At 43.1% G+C, this 20,346-nt stretch overlaps 1 protein-coding gene across 1 annotated transcript; it reads left to right on the top strand.

Annotated features, from left to right (window-relative positions):
- The first annotated feature begins 2,544 nt into the window (after positions 1-2,544).
- On the top strand, positions 2,545-18,400 carry galnt12 (UDP-N-acetyl-alpha-D-galactosamine:polypeptide N-acetylgalactosaminyltransferase 12). Its single transcript, XM_033637436.2, has 10 exons — positions 2,545-3,564; positions 3,880-4,049; positions 4,947-5,136; positions 5,413-5,598; positions 5,777-5,894; positions 6,371-6,547; positions 9,266-9,397; positions 10,493-10,606; positions 11,491-11,646; positions 13,387-18,400. The coding sequence occupies exons 1-10, from the start codon at positions 3,212-3,214 to the stop codon at positions 13,522-13,524; spliced, it is 1,734 nt and encodes a 577-aa protein (XP_033493327.2). The 5' UTR covers positions 2,545-3,211; the 3' UTR covers positions 13,525-18,400.
- Positions 18,401-20,346: the final 1,946 nt, after the last annotated feature.

The following is a 20,346-nucleotide window of genomic DNA, read 5'->3' as shown; positions in this document are numbered from 1 at the left end:
CAGGAACAACTGATTTCCTCTTGTGTCAGAGAAAAGTTAGTGGAGATCTTGGTTCAATTAAAAGCTCTCCATCACATAATCAGTTCTTCAAATTGCTTCTTCTTTTTTTGACAACCAATTTATTTATCAGAGATAAAGGCAATACACGTAATATTTTGATGATCAGTGGCATTCCTGTCCTAAAGTCTTGAGTGGCTACTTATTTTATTTATTTTCTTATTTATTTTTGCATGTCAGACATGTACCTGTCTATAAATGGAGTTACAATAGAGATGGCAGGATCATACCTTCACCCAAAGGTGCACATGCTCTGCAGTTCACCATTGTTTGATTTTCCCATTAATATATTTGCACCAAATACAGTATCTGTTGCATGGAAAATGTTATCCATCATCCGGTCCTAAATGAAAACGCCCTCATGCATTAACATTAATATTGTGTCTCTGTCAGACACCGTCAGGCCCAGTCTACCGTGATATATTACAACACTCCGGCTGACTTGTTGCCTTCCAGTGTCTCTTTGTGGTTTTCACAATATGAGTACTCGATCAAAAAAGTATGCTACTCGAATTACCTTCTCGCCTTGAACGGTCGCCTTAATTATTTAGCATTTTAATTTGCTTTTACATACATTTTGTGTCAGATTTCATCTTTGGTGTCAAGAGTTTTCATATCAGTTTCATATGAGTGACAACTGGCTGCGTATGAAATGAGACCACCGCCGTGGTGAATGATTTCTAAACTTGGGTGCTGAGTTCTCCCAGGGTCAGTGAAGAGGGCTCGGAGATAAAGAGCTTTAGGGTCGTGTTATTATTATCATCAGCTCAGCGATAAGTTTAAAGGGTGGGACAGTAATGGAGAATATGAGTCACATGGCCCACCTAGGCTGTTACTGCATGTTGGGAACAAGGAAGAGGTCAATACATCAACTCTCTGTATCTCATATTTAGGAAACACTCACTAGGAGTCAACTCAAAGCGTCTATTCGTGATTAAGTATCTCAGGTCATAGTATTTCCCTTCATAAAGATTTACCTGCCGCTATGATGGCGCTTTACTACAACTACGTCAAACTGCAGATGCTCATACATTACACTTCCGGTTTAACTATTCCGCCTTCAAATTAAAAGTGTGTTGCTGAGCTATGTGTGGTACTAACAGCTTATATCTTTTCCTTAAATATTGCAACCTATAATAAATCACATGAGCAGGGACTGGGCACTCGGTAAGCAGCGTTTGTTTTATCTCACAGTGAGGGATATAAAAGCAAGAGGGTCAAAGTTGAGTGTATAATGTTATGAGAAAGTAGTATGTCCTGATTGTGTGCATACTGCATGCAACTGTGTGTATTTTTTGGGCAGCTGCAGTTCATAATGAAAGTAAAAAGAAGAAGTATGCGATCTGGAACAAACACCATTACTTTGACCAAGAGATCCCTTTCTGGTAGAAAGCCACTGTGGAAATATCTCCTCACTGCGTCCACAGCTTGCAGAACAGTCATGGTGTCTCCTGCAGCAACAAGTGCTATATCTAACATTAGTAAACACAGCAATAAGTAAAGTTATTGCACAAATTATGTCAATGACAACACCCTCTCTAGCAAGGACCACGCCTCGACAATGTTTTTTAACTGTAATACAGGAGGTGTTAGTTGTTGAGGACTGGTGAATGGATGTAAGTGGGGGTGAGGGTGGAAGAGGGCTGTCTTCTGTTGGGTTGGTCTGGGAGGATGAACTGGAGATTGGGCAGGGGGAGACTCAAGGCGTTTCTCAATCTGCATTCTTGCCTGTACTTGTGTTCGTGCAGACTTGCGTACTGTTCCAATTCAAAGTTCGCATCCAGCCAAGTACAGTCCAAATGCCTGGAAGTGAACTTGCTCTGCCCGTTCCATCAGGGATGCGTCGGGAGATGACTTGTGTGGACTTTTGACAGCCAGGTATCCCAGAATGCATTTCTCACAGACCAGCAGCAATGGCAGCCATCCTTCGGAGTTTACTCCCGAGTCAAACTTGTCAAGTCTGAACTCCCAAGCGCGCAAGTCCGAACTTGGCGTACTTGGTATTGAGAAACGCCTTCAGTGAGGGGGTTCTGTCTCAGACATTTTTTGCACCCGAGCTGATTACAGGTCCCCCAGATGGTACCTAGAATGAGACATGGGAGAGGTAGGCACCAGACTGAATAAGGGGAGATGAAGGATGAAGGGAAGAGGGGATGAAGGAATGTCGGTAGGGTTGAGGTAGGGAGGATGATGGATGAAGGGAAGGGAAAGGGAGGGTTGGCAGGTGGCCCTGCTCCCGAACCTAGGTTAACACATTAACTTCATTAAACAAGAACAAGAGTATGCACTTGCTGAGTTTCTCAGAGGAAAAGACGCTTTCACCATTTGTCTGACTGGATTTGGTGAAAGCTTGATTTATCAACCTTATGGCCTAAAAACAAGGGGTGGCCAAACTTCCCCACAGGCTCCAGTCACCATGCTCTCCCCTATAATCCAGGCACGCTGCGGAATTTTACTTTGACATTCCCAAACCGGAAGTAGCATCGCTAGCTCGGCTCACTTAACTGTCGGCTCAACTTCAACTGGAGTTCAAGTATCCGAGACGCAAACTTCTTATCGACAGCGGCAGATAACGGGTTTAGCGAGTAGTTGGAGTACATTATAACGCTGAGGAGGAGTTGACATTTGTTTTCGTTATTGAAATATTTAATGTTTTCGCTGAAAACTAAACGGAAGAGTGGACGGAGTTTTTAACTTGACCTAGATTTGTTTTGTTGCCAGTGGGAGCCTACAGGTTAGGGGGGTTTAGCTAGCTAATCCCAGATAACTAGCGTAATCCGAGTTAGTTAATCCGTTGACACTTCTCCCCAGCACACCGTCGAGAGGAGAGGAGAGGAGAGGAGGAGGAGGAGGAGGAGTGTCCTGCTCCAACGTCCGTCAAGATAAAGACTTCAAGGTTCCGCTTCACAAGTAACGTTACTTTACACAGCTGAAAAGTTTGTTAGTTTGGCGTCTCTCACACCGAATGAAAACTTATTTTACCGTACTTTTATATTTATTTTGTTTGTAAGAATGCGGACTAGACTTGAAGTCGTCAAACGGAAACGTGACGAGGCTGGTGAGAGGGTCACTGTAGCAGTAGGTGCCAGCGGAGAGCAGCTCCTCAGGGCATGAAACTTCAGCACAAGTTTGCACACAGGCAGGAAGCGACACGATGGCACTATGCGGAAGAAGGAGTCGACCCAAGCTACTTTTTTTCCTCTTTGGTGCCACTTTAGTGGGATATGTAATATTTTTTAGGAACAGCCCCGGGGACGTGGGCGCGACAAATCGACGAGAGGCCCCCGGAGAGCGCGAGGTGGATAATGAAGAGCTGAAGAGACCCGTCTATGAGAAGCCCCCCTTGGATTTAAATGCCCTGGGTGAAATGGGGAGAGCCGTCAAACTCAATCTGAACGAAGAGGAGAAGAAGAAGGAGGAGGAAAGCATCAAAAAACATCAGATTAACATTTATGTCAGTGAGAAACTGTCGCTGCACCGCAGGCTGCCAGAGAGATGGAACCCACTGTAAGTTACCAGCTGATTGGTGTCAACCATTTTACCAAAGACACACTACTATCACGCTTACATATAGGCTAAGTGGAATTTTTTTTTGGAAAAGCAACGCTCACTAATTGCAGTTGCAGTGAGTCATTTGCAGTGGCTGCTTGCCACATCTAAACATGTGTTCACTTCTGTTTGGTTAATGGTAGCTGAGTATTAACAGAGGTAACCAGGCGTAAGCTCTCTCCAGGATGTCAGCGTGCAGTCTTAACCCAGTTACCCAGCTTCACCTCCTCCCTCTCAACCTGTCTCCTAACATTCACATTCCTTGCATTGCAGCTGCAGAGAGCTGAAGTATGACTACAGGTCCCTGCCCACAACCTCCGTGGTCATCGCCTTCTACAACGAGGCCTGGTCCACCCTGCTGCGGACGGTCCACAGCGTGCTGGAGACGTCGCCCGACATCCTGCTGAAGGAGGTGGTGCTGGTGGACGACTACAGTGACAGAGGTACAAGCACGGGTTGATGAAGGGGAGCTGAGGCAGACAGACTGAAGGACAGGCAGAGGAGCTGTGAGCTGTGATTGACAGTCAGAGAGGTTGTCAGAGAGACACACAAGGTGGCGCACAGACAGGTGACAATCAGCGGTTTGCCACATAGATGGATGGGTGGAGGACAGACTGACATGTTGGCAATTAGGAAAGTCAAACAGAGATACAGGAAGTTGGTGACAGGTGGGTAGCATAAGATGCAGATACAGGGAAAGCTTATACGCATCCAGATAGACTCACAGATGTCAATGTCGCACATCTGGACACACTTTCACCCTCCATATGAAACCACTAAAACATCTTGCAAAACGCTAATTAATAACATGACATGAATTGCATGGATTGTAATTTGGAAGTGTGATAAATTGTTTCAAGCACAGCGCCACTCATCAAACTCAAGTTGCAAGGACAGTCGTAAAATCAAGCAGGAGCGTGTTCTAATTTGTAGTCATTTGTTGTTTTGTCTTCTGTACTCAGACTGTGTGAAGAGCGGAGACACTTTGAGGGAGTGGTTCTAAAACGTTTTGGCTCATGACCATATGAATGAAGCAATGCCTGCCTCTCCCTCTGCCCGAGCATTGGCTACATGTGCAGAGTGGTGAACAAATCAACCAAAGAATTATGTTCTTACTTCAGATTGCCTCATTTTAGGTGTGGACTAGAGATTTAAGTACAGACATGTTTGTATTCAATCTCATAAATCAACAAACCCATCAAAACAGCATTTAGGGAGTGCTTACTGTCTGAGATAAGTTCCCAAAGCCCATTTTATTATTCAAACCCATCCAAGTACTGTTGTGCTATTCTAGTGGCGAGACACCTGATGGATGATCTGTTTTGTTTAATTTCCTGAAGACCATCTGAAGGAGCCACTGGAAGTGTACATCTCAGGTTTGCGGAAGGTGCGTCTGATCCGGGCCACCAAGAGGGAGGGGCTGGTGCGTGCCCGGCTGCTGGGGGCGTCCATTACCACCGGTGATGTGCTGACCTTCCTGGACTGCCACTGCGAGTGTCATGAAGGCTGGTTAGAGCCCCTGCTCCACAGGTTAGCAGGAAAAATTGACTCTGCCACTGAGTATTTTGTTAAAGTGTGGCCTTGTGGTTTGAAAGACTGTCTTTTAGCACGACTGAAGTGTCACAGAGTGAAGCGCTGAATCTCCACCAGCCGTCTAAAGGAGTGCTGTTATCTATCTGACTCAGACTCAGTGTGCTCAGTAACTGGGCTCTCTTTAGAGCGAGGGCAGCACATAAAAGATGAACAATTTTCTTGCTTTGTAGCACTGCTTCTCCCTCAACAGTTTCTCTCTCCTTTCTCTCCCAGGATCAAAGAGGAGCCCTCGGCCGTGGTGTGTCCTGTCATTGATGTGATCGACTGGAACACCTTTCAGTATTTAGGGAACTCTGGTGAACCCCAGATTGGGGGGTTTGACTGGCGGTTAGTCTTTACCTGGCACACAGTGCCAGACTATGAACAGAAACGCCGTCGCTCGCCCATTGATGTCATCAGGTGTGTGTTTGGGACCTGCTGAGAAAACAATTTTGTGAACACTTGTGAGATAACTTCACAGAATAGTCTCTACATGAATACTTCGAAAGCTGATTTATCACCTGTCTCTTCCAGATAAACTATTATTTATAAGATGCAGGGAAATTGTTTTCAAGTTGTCCAATCGTTTTCTCCTCAGGTCTCCCACTATGGCAGGTGGTCTGTTTGCTGTGAACAAGAACTACTTCCATTACCTGGGGACATACGACACAGGGATGGAGGTTTGGGGAGGAGAGAATCTGGAATTCTCCTTTAGGGTGAGCATTTATGTGTGTACATACTGAATGTGCAAGGCCCTAGCTTAATGCTTAATAGGCACAATTCACTTAATGTCTCCGCATAGACATGAAATATGCACATTTTAGCACCACCGCACACAGCACTGAAAAGTCATCCAGATCTGGTTTATATTACCAAGAGCTGCATCATGTGACGACTCCTCATTCCCTGTGAAAACCATCCTGAAAGAATTATAACTAAATAACCAGTGAAAACAAGCCAAAGATTATAATACTTTAATTGCAGTGAAGAATTTGAACATCCCTCTTCTTCAATAACCGCAATTTCCCAAAGGGAGGGATCCAAAAATATTTCCCTTCAACAACAAAACAGCTTTTCTGTTTCCCAGTTCCTCCACAACAAGGCTGTGCTTTGTGTTGAGTGATTGAATCATGGCTGAAAGGCTAAACCAAATCCTCGTGGTGGTGGCGGCGGCGTTGTTGCTGTCTCCTAGATTTGGCAGTGTGGGGGCAGCCTGGAGATCCACCCATGCTCCCATGTGGGTCATGTGTTCCCTAAAAAGGCCCCGTACTCGCGGAGCAAAGCTCTGGCAAACAGCGTGAGAGCTGCTGAGGTCTGGATGGATGAATACAAGGAGATCTACTACCATCGAAACCCCCACGCAAGACTGGTGAGTCTGCACAGATGGTGTGCGTGTGCATGTGTGTACAGTTTGTGCGAGTGGTATCAAACACAACTGTTTTTTAAGCATTGCATTGCAGCGTATTTATGACTGAATGTTTCCTTTATGGAGTATTGTGAAGATTTTTTTTTACACAGCTGCAATCACTTGATTTCTTACACACTCTCTCTGAGTGCCAAACATGCACAAAATTACATGTTAACACAAACTACACACACACTGCCCTCCCGCTGTGGTGTAAAAGCTCCCCTGATTAAGTGACGCTTGGGATACATGAGCGGCAGACACCCAAGGTGACAGGGGTGTCAGGGCGTTCCGGTGTGTGATTACCACCTTTCCGTGTCACTCGGTGCCAGCGGGTGTCACCCACCTGTCCTTGACAGGGTGAGAGCAGTGCAAACCCATGGGGTGCCCTGCTTTGGTGTGTGTGTGTGTGTGTGTGTGTGTGTGTGTGTGGGAGGAGCCAGGCCAGTGTGTGACAGTGTAGTTAAGAGGAGAAGCTCTCTAAACACAGATCAGGTGGCGTTCATCTCCCTGAGAGGAGGTAGCCTTGCCAACCTTGCGGTGGTTTGGCAAACTCAATATGCCAAAGCCTCCAAACTAACTCTTGTGCTCCCATTCTGATAGGTACACACACCCTCATACATACACAGTCTTGCGATATATTATTTTAAATGAGGTTTCATTCAAATGATACTGTAAGATTTTCAGTGGCTGGCAGTCTTATCTTACCTGTCATTTGTTGTTATGTTTGCTGTTGTTTTCTAGCATTTCTGGCAGTTTAATGAGTTTCAATTCCCAGATGCAGATTTTGGCAGACTTTATAAACAGAGTTTTAATACCTGTTGTAAATTTAAACAGCACATTGCTCAAGATATTCATTGCTTATTCCTGTTTAATCCCTTAGAGCTAGCAGTCGACACGCACACAAAGTTCTCCTTTTGTCCCTTCAGGACGGCACTCAGGTAGTATTAATTGTGTTTATTTGCATATTTTTATTTAACCTTCAGTCCTGATTTGGTTACAAGCCCACAATCTAGGAAACCTGAGTCAGTCTAATATATATTGACGGTTAATTTTAATATTCTAGTCAGTCAGGTTCAGGTAGTGCATCCTCCCCAGAGCAAAAAAAGCAGTACATTGGGGTTGCAGGATGACAGGTCACTGTAACTGTCAAGTTAATGAGTCACCTGTCAGTCCATGTAAGTTATGTTTACAACTCTTGGTCAATAAGTAATACAGCAAGTAGATTGAAAATGCAGCAGCGTATGATTTTCAGGTCTGACTCAGACAAAAGAGCGAATCTGTAAGCATGTGTCTTGTTTTCTAAATGTTTTTTATTCTCCCTTAATTGGCACCTCATCGGCCTCTTGTGTGCATCACATTGGCCTCTAGTTGCTCTTTAAGTGTCCTTAGTGACCCCTTATTGATCTTTGTACTGGATTGTCATCAAACTGCTAGTCACTCTCACATTTGCTCATTGTTGTTTCAGTAGCTCGACTACTAGTCCTCACATACTGTAGTGGCCCTCAGTGTCCTTTGATGGTCTACACCGGTCGTACCAGTTGACGACAGAATCCGTCTCTTGAGCAAATAAATTGACGACAGGCCAATCAAAGCTGTGTTTGCGCAAACCGACAACATCCATCATCTTGTAGTGCTGCTGAACTCTTCCTCCAGCAGGGAAGGTGTGACGAGCATATGCTCATTCACAAATCAAAGTGGAGACTGTATTCTTCTCTGCACTCTAAATCACTAATCATGTTCACTGTGGTGTGTATGCATAACTACGTCGGCATAAACAGGGCTCGGAATACTTTTTTTGCTGTGTACAGACACTGATGCATGAAACATTTAAAATGACATGCACCAAAACTTTTGTTACCTGAACCAGTTGGTGAATTTTTCGTTCTTTCTTGGCACTTCCACCACAGCTGTGGTAGGGTCAGATCACAATTTCAGCAAACAAACTGACAGTTCTCAAAGTCCAAGCGGCACCTGGCTTGACCAAAGTTTTGCAGTGCTCTGTCTTGTCTGTGTGCCATGTCAGTTTTGTGTTTTTGCACTGCAACATTATCAGGTATAAATTTGTTTTTCACTGGGTGACAAAATGGACGTGTGGCATGAGACGTGAAAAGTGTAAACTACGTGAGTTTCACAGTCAGTGCGGGAGACTTGGCAGCCCTGAGTTACATGGGCTGTTGCATGTGAAGTTGGGAGTTGGTATAAATTTTAGGTGCCCTATCACACATGTGCATGTGGCATTTTAAGCCCTGATAAAGGTGATAATGTAAGCAAACACATATTATTTGCATTTGCTAAGAAGCACACAGACAGTCAACCATTGTGCTGTTGTTTGATTAAGGTGGAGGAGTTGTTTTTATGCCTCCGATTGGTGACTGTTTTTGGACGTGAGGCATCCATATTTTCACAGACATGGATGTAAACTGTGAGAGGAACTTGACTGGTGCATGGAGGCAATTCTAGTTTGTCTTCGTGTGAAGGCATGTTATCAATAGGAATGAGACTTTGTAGAGGAACAACTATGGTGCTATTGTTTTGCATTTCAGCAGAAATATATGCTATAAATACATCCTCTGACACTGCAGCTGTCTGACACCGACTGCATCAGGTGTACACACATAAGGGTGTAAAGATGGAACTAAAATAAAATGGCAGAACGTCATCTACTGTCTTTGTTTCCAGGAAGCCTTCGGGGACGTGACGGAGCGGAAGAATCTCAGGGAGAAGCTGGGCTGTAAGAACTTCAGGTGGTATCTGGATAATGTTTACCCCGATATTCATGTCCCAGAGGATCGGCCAGGCATGTTTGGAATGGTGAGTCACTAATTGTTTGGTTTAAATTGGAGTATGAATTTACCACTTCTCACTAGTTTGATTGAATTTAATCAAGCTGAGCAGTGCATCCAAGAGACTTAACAAAAAAAGCCCTTAACAAATGCATGCTCTACTTTATGGCTGAGGTGGTGCGGACTGAGTAGCGCATGTCTTAATAATGTTACCACAAAAAATACCTCCACTATATAATCCATGCTCTGCTTTATAACTGCGGCAATTATGTCAAAGCAAGCAACTAATTTGGCGCTTTGGAGATCAATACATTTGCTCAGTGTATTTCACCAGTGTTTGTAACCGTGACTTGGTACTTTTTTATTTTTCACCACAATTCTCGCCTCCCTCCACTGGTTGCCAGTTTACCTTCAGAATTGATTTCAAGATTCTTTTAATAACTTTTAAAGCTGAGCATGGTTTAGCACCGAGTTATATAGCTGAGCTTCTGACTACCTATGCTCAAAGTTATGACCTGAGATCCTCAAGCCTGACCTCAATGGTCGACCCTAGATCAAGGCTGGTAACTAGAGGTGCTCGGCTTTCGCTAACAAGGCCCCGAGAGTCTGCAATTCTCTGCCTGAGGAGATCAGGCTGGCAAGCACATTGTCTGTTTTTAAATCATTGCTTAAAACATATTTTTATAGGAAAGCTTTCCCTTTTAATGCCTGATTTGTACTTTGTACTACATATTTAGTAGCCTAAAGGTAAAGTAATTGTAGACATAGGATATTTTTCCTCTTAAGCAGAAGTACAAGTCCACAGTAAGTAACTATATACCCATGAGTTGCATGTCCAATTTTGACATTATTTCGGGGCACAGTGAGTCAGAATAGCAACATAATATAATATTTTTCATGTCTAATTATCATAATAAGTCTATAGCTGTTTGGGACACAGGTGTGTTGCTCAGGACCATAAGAAGCACAGCGTCAGTGTGAAGTTGTCTCTTGTGAAGTGGTTCTTGAGAAAGATTCATGCAGCAATACCACAGGCCAGACCATGCACTGTACTAGTTTTATTAATATGTAAAAAAAAAAAAAAAAAAGATCTATTGACGTTCCTACTTTTTGCTTATTACAGCTGAAGAACCGGGGGAAGACCAACTACTGTTTTGATTACAATCCTGTAGATGAACACACAGTGGTGGGCCAAAGGGTTATCGTGTACCCGTGTCACGGCATGGGTCAGAACCAGGTAATGGACGTCAGTCTTTCACGCTGTCAGCCATTAAATGTTTCATGGTGTATTGTCTGGTGAAAAGTCACTACAGTGTTTTGTAATGTGCATGAAAATGTCTTTGTTTCACATCTAGTTGCTTATGTTTTCCCACTTAACTGCATGACAATTTATGGATAAAAACACAGCATACTGTATGTTTTCCATTTCCCTAAGACAGCAGTAATCATATTCATCAATAGCAAAAGTAATACAGTCGTCTCACTCCATCGTTGACCACAAAGGTTTGTAGTTTTTATCTTACAGATCAGGGAATAGTGGACTAGATAGCCTATTCCAGGTTGAAAAATGATATGTTGGCCTCGCTGATACAAAGGAAAGTGCTTTTTCTAACACATTTATCCTCTATGGCTGACAGTAGTCCAGGAAGTATTCTCTGAAATTTACCATTGTTATTCCAGCAGCCCTCCGTGGACACACACTCATGTCTTCTCTGTAGGAAGTGGGCTCAGCCGTGCTTGTGCTGTCTGCCTTATTGGAGTGCTCTGCAGGTTGCAGAATCACTTCACACTTTGATTCGCAGTCTGCACACACACACCAGTGGTACACGGTGTGTTTATGTGTGTGCACACAAACGTGCGCACACACACAAAAGCGATCTCTTGGTACAGTGTGTCCATTTGCCTTCTTCCTGCATGTCTTCTCTCCAGAGTCACACATAGACACTGAAATATTGCAAAAGCTGGGGTGACCTCTAGCTCACCTGGTAGAGTGTACGCCTTATATATCCTTTGCAGTGGCCAGGGTTTGAGTCCCACACTGCCACACCCACACACAGAATGTTTCCATTCAGCTTTTATTTGTCATGACACAATTTCATGATTGTCTTGGTCCTCCCGCAGTTCTTTGAGTACTCAGAGGATGGTGAGATCCGTTACAACACAAGGGAACCTGCTGGATGTGTCGTGGGTGACAACATCAGCACCTACCTGACTCTTCAGCTGTGTAGAAAACGAGGGCAGCCTATACCTGCAGATCAAAAATTTCTCTTTAGAAAGGTAAGGAGTATATTTCTGTTGTTAATGTCTGTGTCTATTAAATTTTGATTCAAAGATATACTATGTGGGATTGTCAGTTACTGTTTGTAAACCTGCTCGCCAGCAAAAATGAAAGCAACCCCAGATTTTCTCTAGTTTTGCACTTCATCTCACTGTATTTGCATTATTTTGCATACCTGCTGCTCACGGTCTGGTACCTGGTCGCTATGTTTTTATAAAGCCCCAACCTCACCTGTGCACTGTGGAGGTACACACCCATAAACATCCCAAACACAGAAGTGAAGAAAATACAGGCAGAGGGCAGAGCCTCTGCAGATAAGACACAGCCACACCCTTCTAGTGGGTCTTAAGTACTTCCTTATCAGTCTGTACATTGTTTTTGTTGGGGAAAATCCTGCGTTGTATATCTTTCATGTGCCAAGAACTGCAGTTCATCAAAAGGCCACTTGAGGCTTACTTCAGAATAGAGTCAATCCCCACAGGCCCCTAAGTTTAAATGCCCAACTTTACAGCAATAATGAATGTGTTTACAGCGTGGTACAAAAAACAATTTTGGTCTCTTTAACTAATTTCAACATTCATGACAACTGTACAGGGGGTGAGTTTTTATGTAACTTACCCATTAACATTTTATTAAGGTCCAAGGTTGCGCGTATTTAAGGGTGGGGCTGCTTGAGCAACAGGCTGTCCTTCTCTTGTCCAAATTTGGTCACTTGCTCCAAAAAAAACAAAATGGCGATGTCCGAAATGCCAAACTCCAGGCTTCAAAATGGCAGTCCACAAACCAATGGGTGATGTCACGGTAGGTATGTCCATTAGTCATACAGTCTATGGGTGGTGGTGAAAGTGCAGGATGGAGTGATTTTTAGAGTCGCTGTCTGGGAGGAGAAGAGAATTGTAACATGATAGCTAAGTTGGAGTCCACTAAATATTTTCCCTTTGATTTTTGTCTGACTTCTTGTTCATCATTCCACATTGTTTATTACTTTCCTTCTTGAACCATCACTAATGCCTCACAATATGCTGCGAACCAAATTCTCAAACACTTAACATTAGCAGACACCCATCCTATCACCTACAAACTCTCATCTTTCCGCTCTCTTTTGCTGTTACACACTCAGACTCTACTAAAGGATGCAGATGTGCCTTTTCTCGCTTTCTTCTGCCTATTGTTTTCCTTGGAAATCTGATGATTAAAAAGGATTTTGGCACTAGATATCATTGTCTTAAAATTTAGAAAACATTGTACTGCGGGCAGAATAATTTCATTGTAAACTGATATTAAAATAATCTAGATCTTTCAAATGTTATTACGCGATTGAAGCTGAGAAAACTGAATCAGAAAGTCCCCAAAATCTAATTCATGCCGCAGTCAAAGTCATGTCATGAGCGATAGTGTGGCTGATGCTAAACTGTAAATCAAAGAGCACCAGTAAGCTAGATATACTCTTCACCACACAATGCTGCAGGTTGTTTAGCATGTGTCTAGTGTAGCCACACCACACTAATGTCAGCAGCTAAACCACACCATCTAAATGTAAATGAATCTCAGACAGACAGAATGGATGGGCAGACAGAATATCTGTGTTCCAATACTGAGCTTTGTTGCTCTTAAAATGGTGATAGCTACATTTTGTAACCACTTGTTGGCCATTTGAGAGATTAACCAGCACATGAGTATTGTGTTTTGGTCTTTTAACATTAAGTTGTTCTCCACTTGTTTTTTTTTTTTTTTTACAGGATGGGAGCCTGTACCACGTGGCAAGCCAGAAGTGTGTCCAGGCGTTAGACAAGACAGACAACGGGACACCAGCGCCCTCGCTCCAGCCCTGCTCTGACAGCTCCCACCAAAAGTGGTTCTTTGAAGAGAGGATGTAATGGTATCAACCTCGAATATATGTGCAAATACATTTCTTATTCAGGGCCGATATCCTGAGGAGGGATATGGGTGGATTGAATCGCTAAGTGTTTTTTGATATGTTTGCCTTACCCTGAAAGGAGCCCAAAGGAGGAAGCTTCCGTGCTCCCTTCCAGGCTCTAACCTTTGCACATTCCTGTGCCAGCTGGATTTAATGGACCAAGAGGAAGTTATACTTAAAAGTACTTCATTTCTGAAGTACTTTGTGAATATATATGAGAATCATTTTTATTTGGATGCTGTTGCTGGGAGACAGGAGTCTACTGGAATATGTATTGTTTTGTAATCAAGGAGATTTAATGAGAACTTACGGAAGTGTAATGCATTCAGCTGAGAAAAAAATAGTCCTGTTTTTCTGAATGAATAAGATTGTTATCTCAGGATTCTGGGAAATGTGTTCATGCACAAAAGATTCTCGGCATTCTGACAGAATAATCTCATTAATTCAGAAAAGAGGGGCTGCATCACGCTTCCACAGAACCTGCACAGTTGTACATGCTGACATTTCTCGTGTTTTTCATTTACCCACTCCACTACTGGTGCAATCTTTGAGATTACTTTAGCTCACTTGCTTTACTTTACGCACGCATGGACAAACACTGAAATGTGTGTGCATTTGTCTGAGTGGAAGTAACTATTTTATACCTCTGTCATCAAACTCAGAGCCTCACAGTGATTCTCAGAGCCACATCACGAGGCAGTCTAAAATGTCTGCACCTTCTCCTGTAGAGGGGGCCAGCGCTCCTCTCTGCAGGTTGCTTTCCTCCACTGTGTTCTCTATTTGTTGAGAGAAAGTGGGACAAATCTTGAGGTATTTTGCTAAGACCCCTTTTCAGGACGTTTTGAGTGCTTTCTACTCTTACATACCAGTGGCTTAGAGAAAGCCTTAGATCACAGGCATTTTGCAAGTACCTAGTACCTCTTCAACTTAATCACCTAACTACTGATAACAGGAGCAACTCCAGTCTTATTCTGCTCTGCTTTGACTGAAGTCGTTTTGCAATGCAAATTTAACATTATGGTAAAATGACACGGGTCAGGTCGCTGGGTTTGTAGTAGTTTTTGTAACTTTTTTTTTAATGTAGTGCACTTGCCTTTGCTGTGTGCTCTTTAAATGATATGCAGTTTCAGAAGACTAAATCATAGCCATATTTTCTGGATTTTCTTCATGTGATGTCAACTATGTTTAATTATGTATTTCTAAGACTAAATGACTGTGTTATTTCAGCTTGACTACAGACATATCTCAGTTTCGGTCACTAATAAGTGGGGATTTATTTGACTTAAAGGAATACTTACCCTATAAAATGACCATTTCTGTATCAAATCATTGATGTGGTTATACCTTAAATTCATGACGCTGAACATACTAATTTTTTTATTTATTTTTTTTGATTGATTGGGGACTATGTTTAACAACATCTATATCAAAATATCCATTTACAAACTGTCACAGAACTCATGCAGTATAATCCAAGTCTCATTTATTCAGTTGTATGCTCAATACTTTCCAAACACATGCATTTTCGTGTGCAAACATTTCGATTTAAAACCAAAAGTGAAACTTATCTATGCTCCCTTCAAAGCCAGACTAAGGTTTTTTAGTAAAAATGTATGTGTTTGGAAGCACTGAGCATACGACTGGATCAGTGAGATTTGGATTACACTGCACGGGTTGTGTGAGAGTTTTTGTAAACCAAAGTTATGACATATTTTTGAATGGAGGCATGTGAGAAAGCTAACTTTTCTTCACAAATTCAAGGTAACACGGTGTGACTTATTGATTTCCAAATGGTCATTTTGTGGGTGAAGTATTCGTTAAATGCTGGTAAGTGCAAATTGCAAGAATAAGCTCCTCTTAACACGCTCCATCGAAAGTGCCTAAATGTAAAAAAACATATGGTATTCCTTGAGGAAGATGCTGTAATGCTGAATGTATATTTTGTCACACAATGAGACAGAAAGAGAATGGTGGTTGAAGTTGTAACAAAGTGTCTGCACACTTAATATGTACGCTTCCCTGCTGAGAATACAGTACGCATAGGAATAGCTGGTACTCCCCTGAGTGCACGTGTATTTCTCTCGTGGGCTGTACTGATTTGTGCACGCCGCCTCTGTTCAGACAGCTATAGATCCCTCTGTTGTTGTGGTCACTTGTGCGGCAGTCCCTCAGGCTACACAGACCAAGGGAAACACAGCGGAGGAGTCGACAGTTGTTGGTGTCTCCAGAGTGCTGCGATGCCAGATGGCTTCCCGATTGATTTTCTGGTCCTCTCCCAATTCTTTTTCACCACCTCTCCTTTGCGGTGTCAGAGGTGTGCAGCAGAGGACTTTCTCCTCCTCAGATGAGCACTTGTTACTTGTGTGCTTGAGGTTTGATTTATGAACTGGAGTCGTCAAGAGTACAGTTTTTGGCAGCAGAAGCAGATAATGGAGGAGACCGAATGAAGCAATTTGTGACCTCTTCCTCACGATTAACCTTCACAGACTGTTGGCCCGCTGGTCTCAAAGGAGCTTTGTTAGGGGGCGATCGTACTGAAATAGATTTCTTGCTATTGATTCGGAATGTAAACTCACTATAAGATGAATGGGAGATAAAAAAAGACCATTTTGCCAGTACCACAGCAGGGACTTGAGTTAAATCACAACCCCCTGATTTGCCAAATACAATAAATGCACAGTTCTGTGCAGGAACATCTGTGCGTACGAGCTCACATAGTACAACCCTAAAGGGACAGCGCAAGATGTGCTTTACTTACTGCTCTGAACATATCTATAATTTCACTGCTGTGTGAGGAGCATTGTGTCATGAGATGGCTGCACTGTGTGGGATGAAGGCACTAAAGAAGCTCCAGTACTGGGAGATAGACATCATTTTTGGGGTTAAAGTTCCCAGTAATCCATAAAGGCTTTTGCTGGCACTATGAGTGCTATATCATTGTGCAGACAAAGCTTGCTGATAAGTGGAATGGACCAAATGACTGGAAGATTATAGTCTGCTCCAAAGAGGGAGGTGCAGCTGTCTATGAAGGATTGTATGAAGGTTTCAGGAGATAAAGCTTGATCTCGATCTTAAAGGGACAGTTCACCGCAAAATCAGAAAAACCTCTTGTGCTGGTTATCAATCTAGATTTTATTGTGATATGAGTTATGAGTGGGGATGGAAATGTTTACCTTCTTTTAAATATGACAGAACTAGATGGGATGTGATGCTCAAAGCGCCAGATAATCCACAGACCTTGTGTGCAGTTTCATGTAGGAACTACTTTCTTTCTCCCAAGCTACACCTGCCAACCACATCACCACGCAGGAGGAAGCTGGCAAGAGGCTCATGCTCAAGACAACGCAAGATACAATGGTGTCCTTTTTGGCTGAGCTTTAATAATAGCTGACTCAGTGGTGCGAGGTGAGCCAGGCCCCAAGAAAGAGTGCTTTGAGGCCAATTTTTAGAGCGGCCAAACAGTGTCATCACATCTGTTTTGGGCATCTAAACCCCTCTCAAAATGAATTGTTTGGCTATCGAAATTTGATTGGATTCCAGTTACATTCGTAAAGTCTAGAAGAGGCAACACAACTGAACCATTTTATCCCCATTCAAATTCATAGAGCATGAAACTGGCAGTAGCAGGCTTGGCCGTCAGAAGTCTGCGCAGTGATATGGGTGGTGGGTGTAGCTCGGCAGAACTGCTCGCAACAAGGATCTGTGGATTATCTTGAATAACTGAGTCATGGTTTTTGGAAAGAGACATTGCTGTTGAGTTTTTCAAGTGTATTTTATTGGCTGCTTTGAGCACCACAAGTTGAGTGTCATCTAGTTCCAAATATTCAAGAGAAGGCAGACATCTCTACAGCCGATATTTCACTCAGCACTTCACCCCAAACCAATCTAGACTGATAACTAGCTCTACAGGCAAGAGGAAAAAAATGTGTTTGATATTGGGGTGAACTGTCCCTTTAATAAAGTAGCACCACATCGCCCAGAAATGTTTGGGAACAGGTTGTTCCTTAGGAGTTCACAGTCGCTGGCAGTCCTGCGGACTCTCATGGAGTTTCCCTGCTATGATTTAAGACTAGGAAAAGCTGCTTCAGTGAGTTTCAGCCGCGAGAGATCAAACTCACCAGGAACAGGTGAAATTGCCCCCCTAATACAGCGCTCATGCTTTATGTATCGAACACTTAAGAAGTGACAGCTTTTCTATTTCGATCAGTTTGTGTCTTTAGCCTGTGAGTGCGGCATAAATATTCTATCCTGTTATTAAAAGGGTTATTTATCGTCCCCCACGGCCATCTGTTATGCCAGACATGTCCTACATAGTAAAACCTTTTTTATGCTGCCATTATATTGTATGCTAATTTGATCCACGCAGCTGCAGTAAAATTGATATTCGCCAGTCGAGGATCATATCTCTCTGGCAGGTCATATAGGGCTTTTATATCAACCCAACCTGTGTCGTAAACAGTAGTGATATTCCAGGGATCTGCTGGAGCACTTGAACCTGCAAAGTGGCTGATTGAACTCTCACTCAACCTGAACCTGGACCAAGCAGTGCTGTTTTACAGGCGCATGCACATTTTCTTCTGTTTATAATGGTAAACAATTCCCAGTGGAGACATTTCAGTTATTTAAGTGGTAAAAATGCACAAATAATTATGCTGGAATTTCACATTGTGTCGAGTGTATTCATGCTGTCAGTATCTCCAGTGGCCTTAAACTGTTTAGAGGAAAGTGAAGGATATGATTAACAATATTTTTGTATTTGCTGGACCATGTCTGATGTCTATGTGCCCGTTTAACTGATGTCAACTGTTAAATAAGTAAACACAAATGTAATGTTGGATTTGTGTCGCTGCTCATTTTGTTTTCAGCATTGAGTTTTATGTCCTTAACACCGTTGGCAGGCTTTATTTATGAAAAACAATCCTAAAAATACTTTTGCTCTCACTGTACACCACCCCGTATCTATTAAAGTGTGACTCATCAGCATCCGCAATGAGGAAAACAGGCTATCATCCACATTTAACTGTGATGGAGACGTGAATCAAGATGCTCGGAGGGTAATGAGAGAAGAGAAAGAGAAACAGAAAGAGGAGGGGGTCGAGTTTTCCCAACCATATCTGATTGGTTTGATCACCAGCTGCTGAGTGAGATGGTGAAATGTCGTGCCCGCGCCAAGTCGCTCTGTTCCCCCTGGTGTTGACGCTCTGCCCTGCAGTCGCTCTCAATTACTCATTGATGATGCTCTGCTGTTTGTCTCATAGAATCTTGAGTGTGTGTGTGGGCCACATCTTTGTGACAACGGCTTGGTGAACGCTGGATGAAAGATAAAAAGCTTTTAAGGACGCTAAAATCTAATCCTTTTCATCACACTAAAAAAGGTAAAATTCTGCTCAGTTTCAGCTCTTAAAGTGCGCCACACTGCTGGAAATAATAGCATGGAACATTTGTACTCCACACGAGACAAGCTGGTTTCTCTCTCGCACAGGATGACATGCTCTGATGGAAAACTTGCCAGAAATCTTCTCATTCTGACAAATGCTGCCTAGACACCACTCGATTTGCTTCCTAGGAAAATGAGAAGCACTGCAGAAGGCTGTGATGCTGCTGTCTCTAGCACTGTCTCATCCTAATCTTTTGGGTGCTTCCCTGTGAGATACGCGGTACAAAACAGCACCATAAAATATCCTGAAATTCAGCAAATGCGTCCACGGAAACGCTGCATGTCGTTGCAATCTCTGTGCCCAGCGTGGGCTTCGTTTTTGATCCTGGTGTGGCATACATGCAGCACTGCAGTCCCTCACACTCCATATGTGTCTTTAATGATAATGCAAAACAAGGCTCCCCATGGTGCAAGTCTTTGGAGATGCTGGGGCTTCAGTTGTCAGGGAGCAAGGCACACACACACACACACACACACTGACAGCAGGCCATTTCCACACTGCATGTCTGTTTAGTTTATGTAATGCCCAATACCCAGAACAGCTCAGGAGCAGCGACTGTTGGCTGCATACATTAGATGACACACTTTCACTTTCAGGAGGGACTCCAGACGGTGCAGTAAACATGTGAGGCCTAGATACAGAGATAGCATAGCATTTCTTATGCACCGCCGCTGCTTCCTGGCATCTGATTAGGTGGATCTTGTAGCAGAGGAAAGCGGCACAGTTTCCAGGAAGTCACTCGGTTGTTAAATTAGTCGAAATAACCAAGTATTCTACAGATCATCAGCCATATCTGAGCAATGGTATTATTCGCTGTATCGTGTGCATCATTTCCATTTGGCAGTTTTTCAGGGAAGCAAGGGAAAACAAGGAAAAACAGTAATTAACACTGGCAGTTTTTAACACTGCAGGCATCTGGAAGTGTGAGTGCAACTGTGAAAATACAGGCAACATATCATAGATTTTGTTATGACGAAAAGAGAGTTGGCAATAAATAAAGTCTGATGTGAAATTATAGGGGCAGTGTGTAGGATTTAGTGGCACCTAGTGATGAGAAAACAGATTGCAACCAGCTGAAATTGCTCCAATGTGCCAAGAATGAGCTCCTGGTTAGAATTCCTTCAGTGTTCATTGTTCAGGAGGTTTTGACCGGGAGCTGAATTATCTGCAGAGGTCTCCTCCCCTCTAAAACAAATAGACCAGGTGATTAAAACTCAACTTTTCTCTCTGATAACTTGCGATCCAGACTTTTAGGAGGTTTTAACCAGGAGCTGAATTAACAGCCAAGATCTGCTCTCCAAAACAAACAGATTTAAACTGGTAAAAACACTGAATGAGGCAGT

Source organism: Epinephelus lanceolatus, chromosome 16 (assembly GCF_041903045.1).
Source record: "Epinephelus lanceolatus isolate andai-2023 chromosome 16, ASM4190304v1, whole genome shotgun sequence".
NCBI classification, from domain to species: domain Eukaryota; kingdom Metazoa; phylum Chordata; class Actinopteri; order Perciformes; family Serranidae; genus Epinephelus; species Epinephelus lanceolatus.
This window is presented reverse-complemented; position numbering and strand designations above follow the sequence as displayed.

Bases quoted from the DNA above. Each gene is read 5' to 3' on its own strand.
- galnt12 (XM_033637436.2), top strand. From the start codon at position 3,212: ATGGCACTATGCGGAAGAAGGAGTCGACCCAAGCTACTTTTTTTCCTC. The intron at 5,137-5,412 runs GTTAGCAGGAAA...TTTCTCTCCCAG, and splicing joins TTAGAGCCCCTGCTCCACAG to GATCAAAGAGGAGCCCTCGG. The intron at 9,398-10,492 runs GTGAGTCACTAA...TGCTTATTACAG, and splicing joins GGCCAGGCATGTTTGGAATG to CTGAAGAACCGGGGGAAGAC.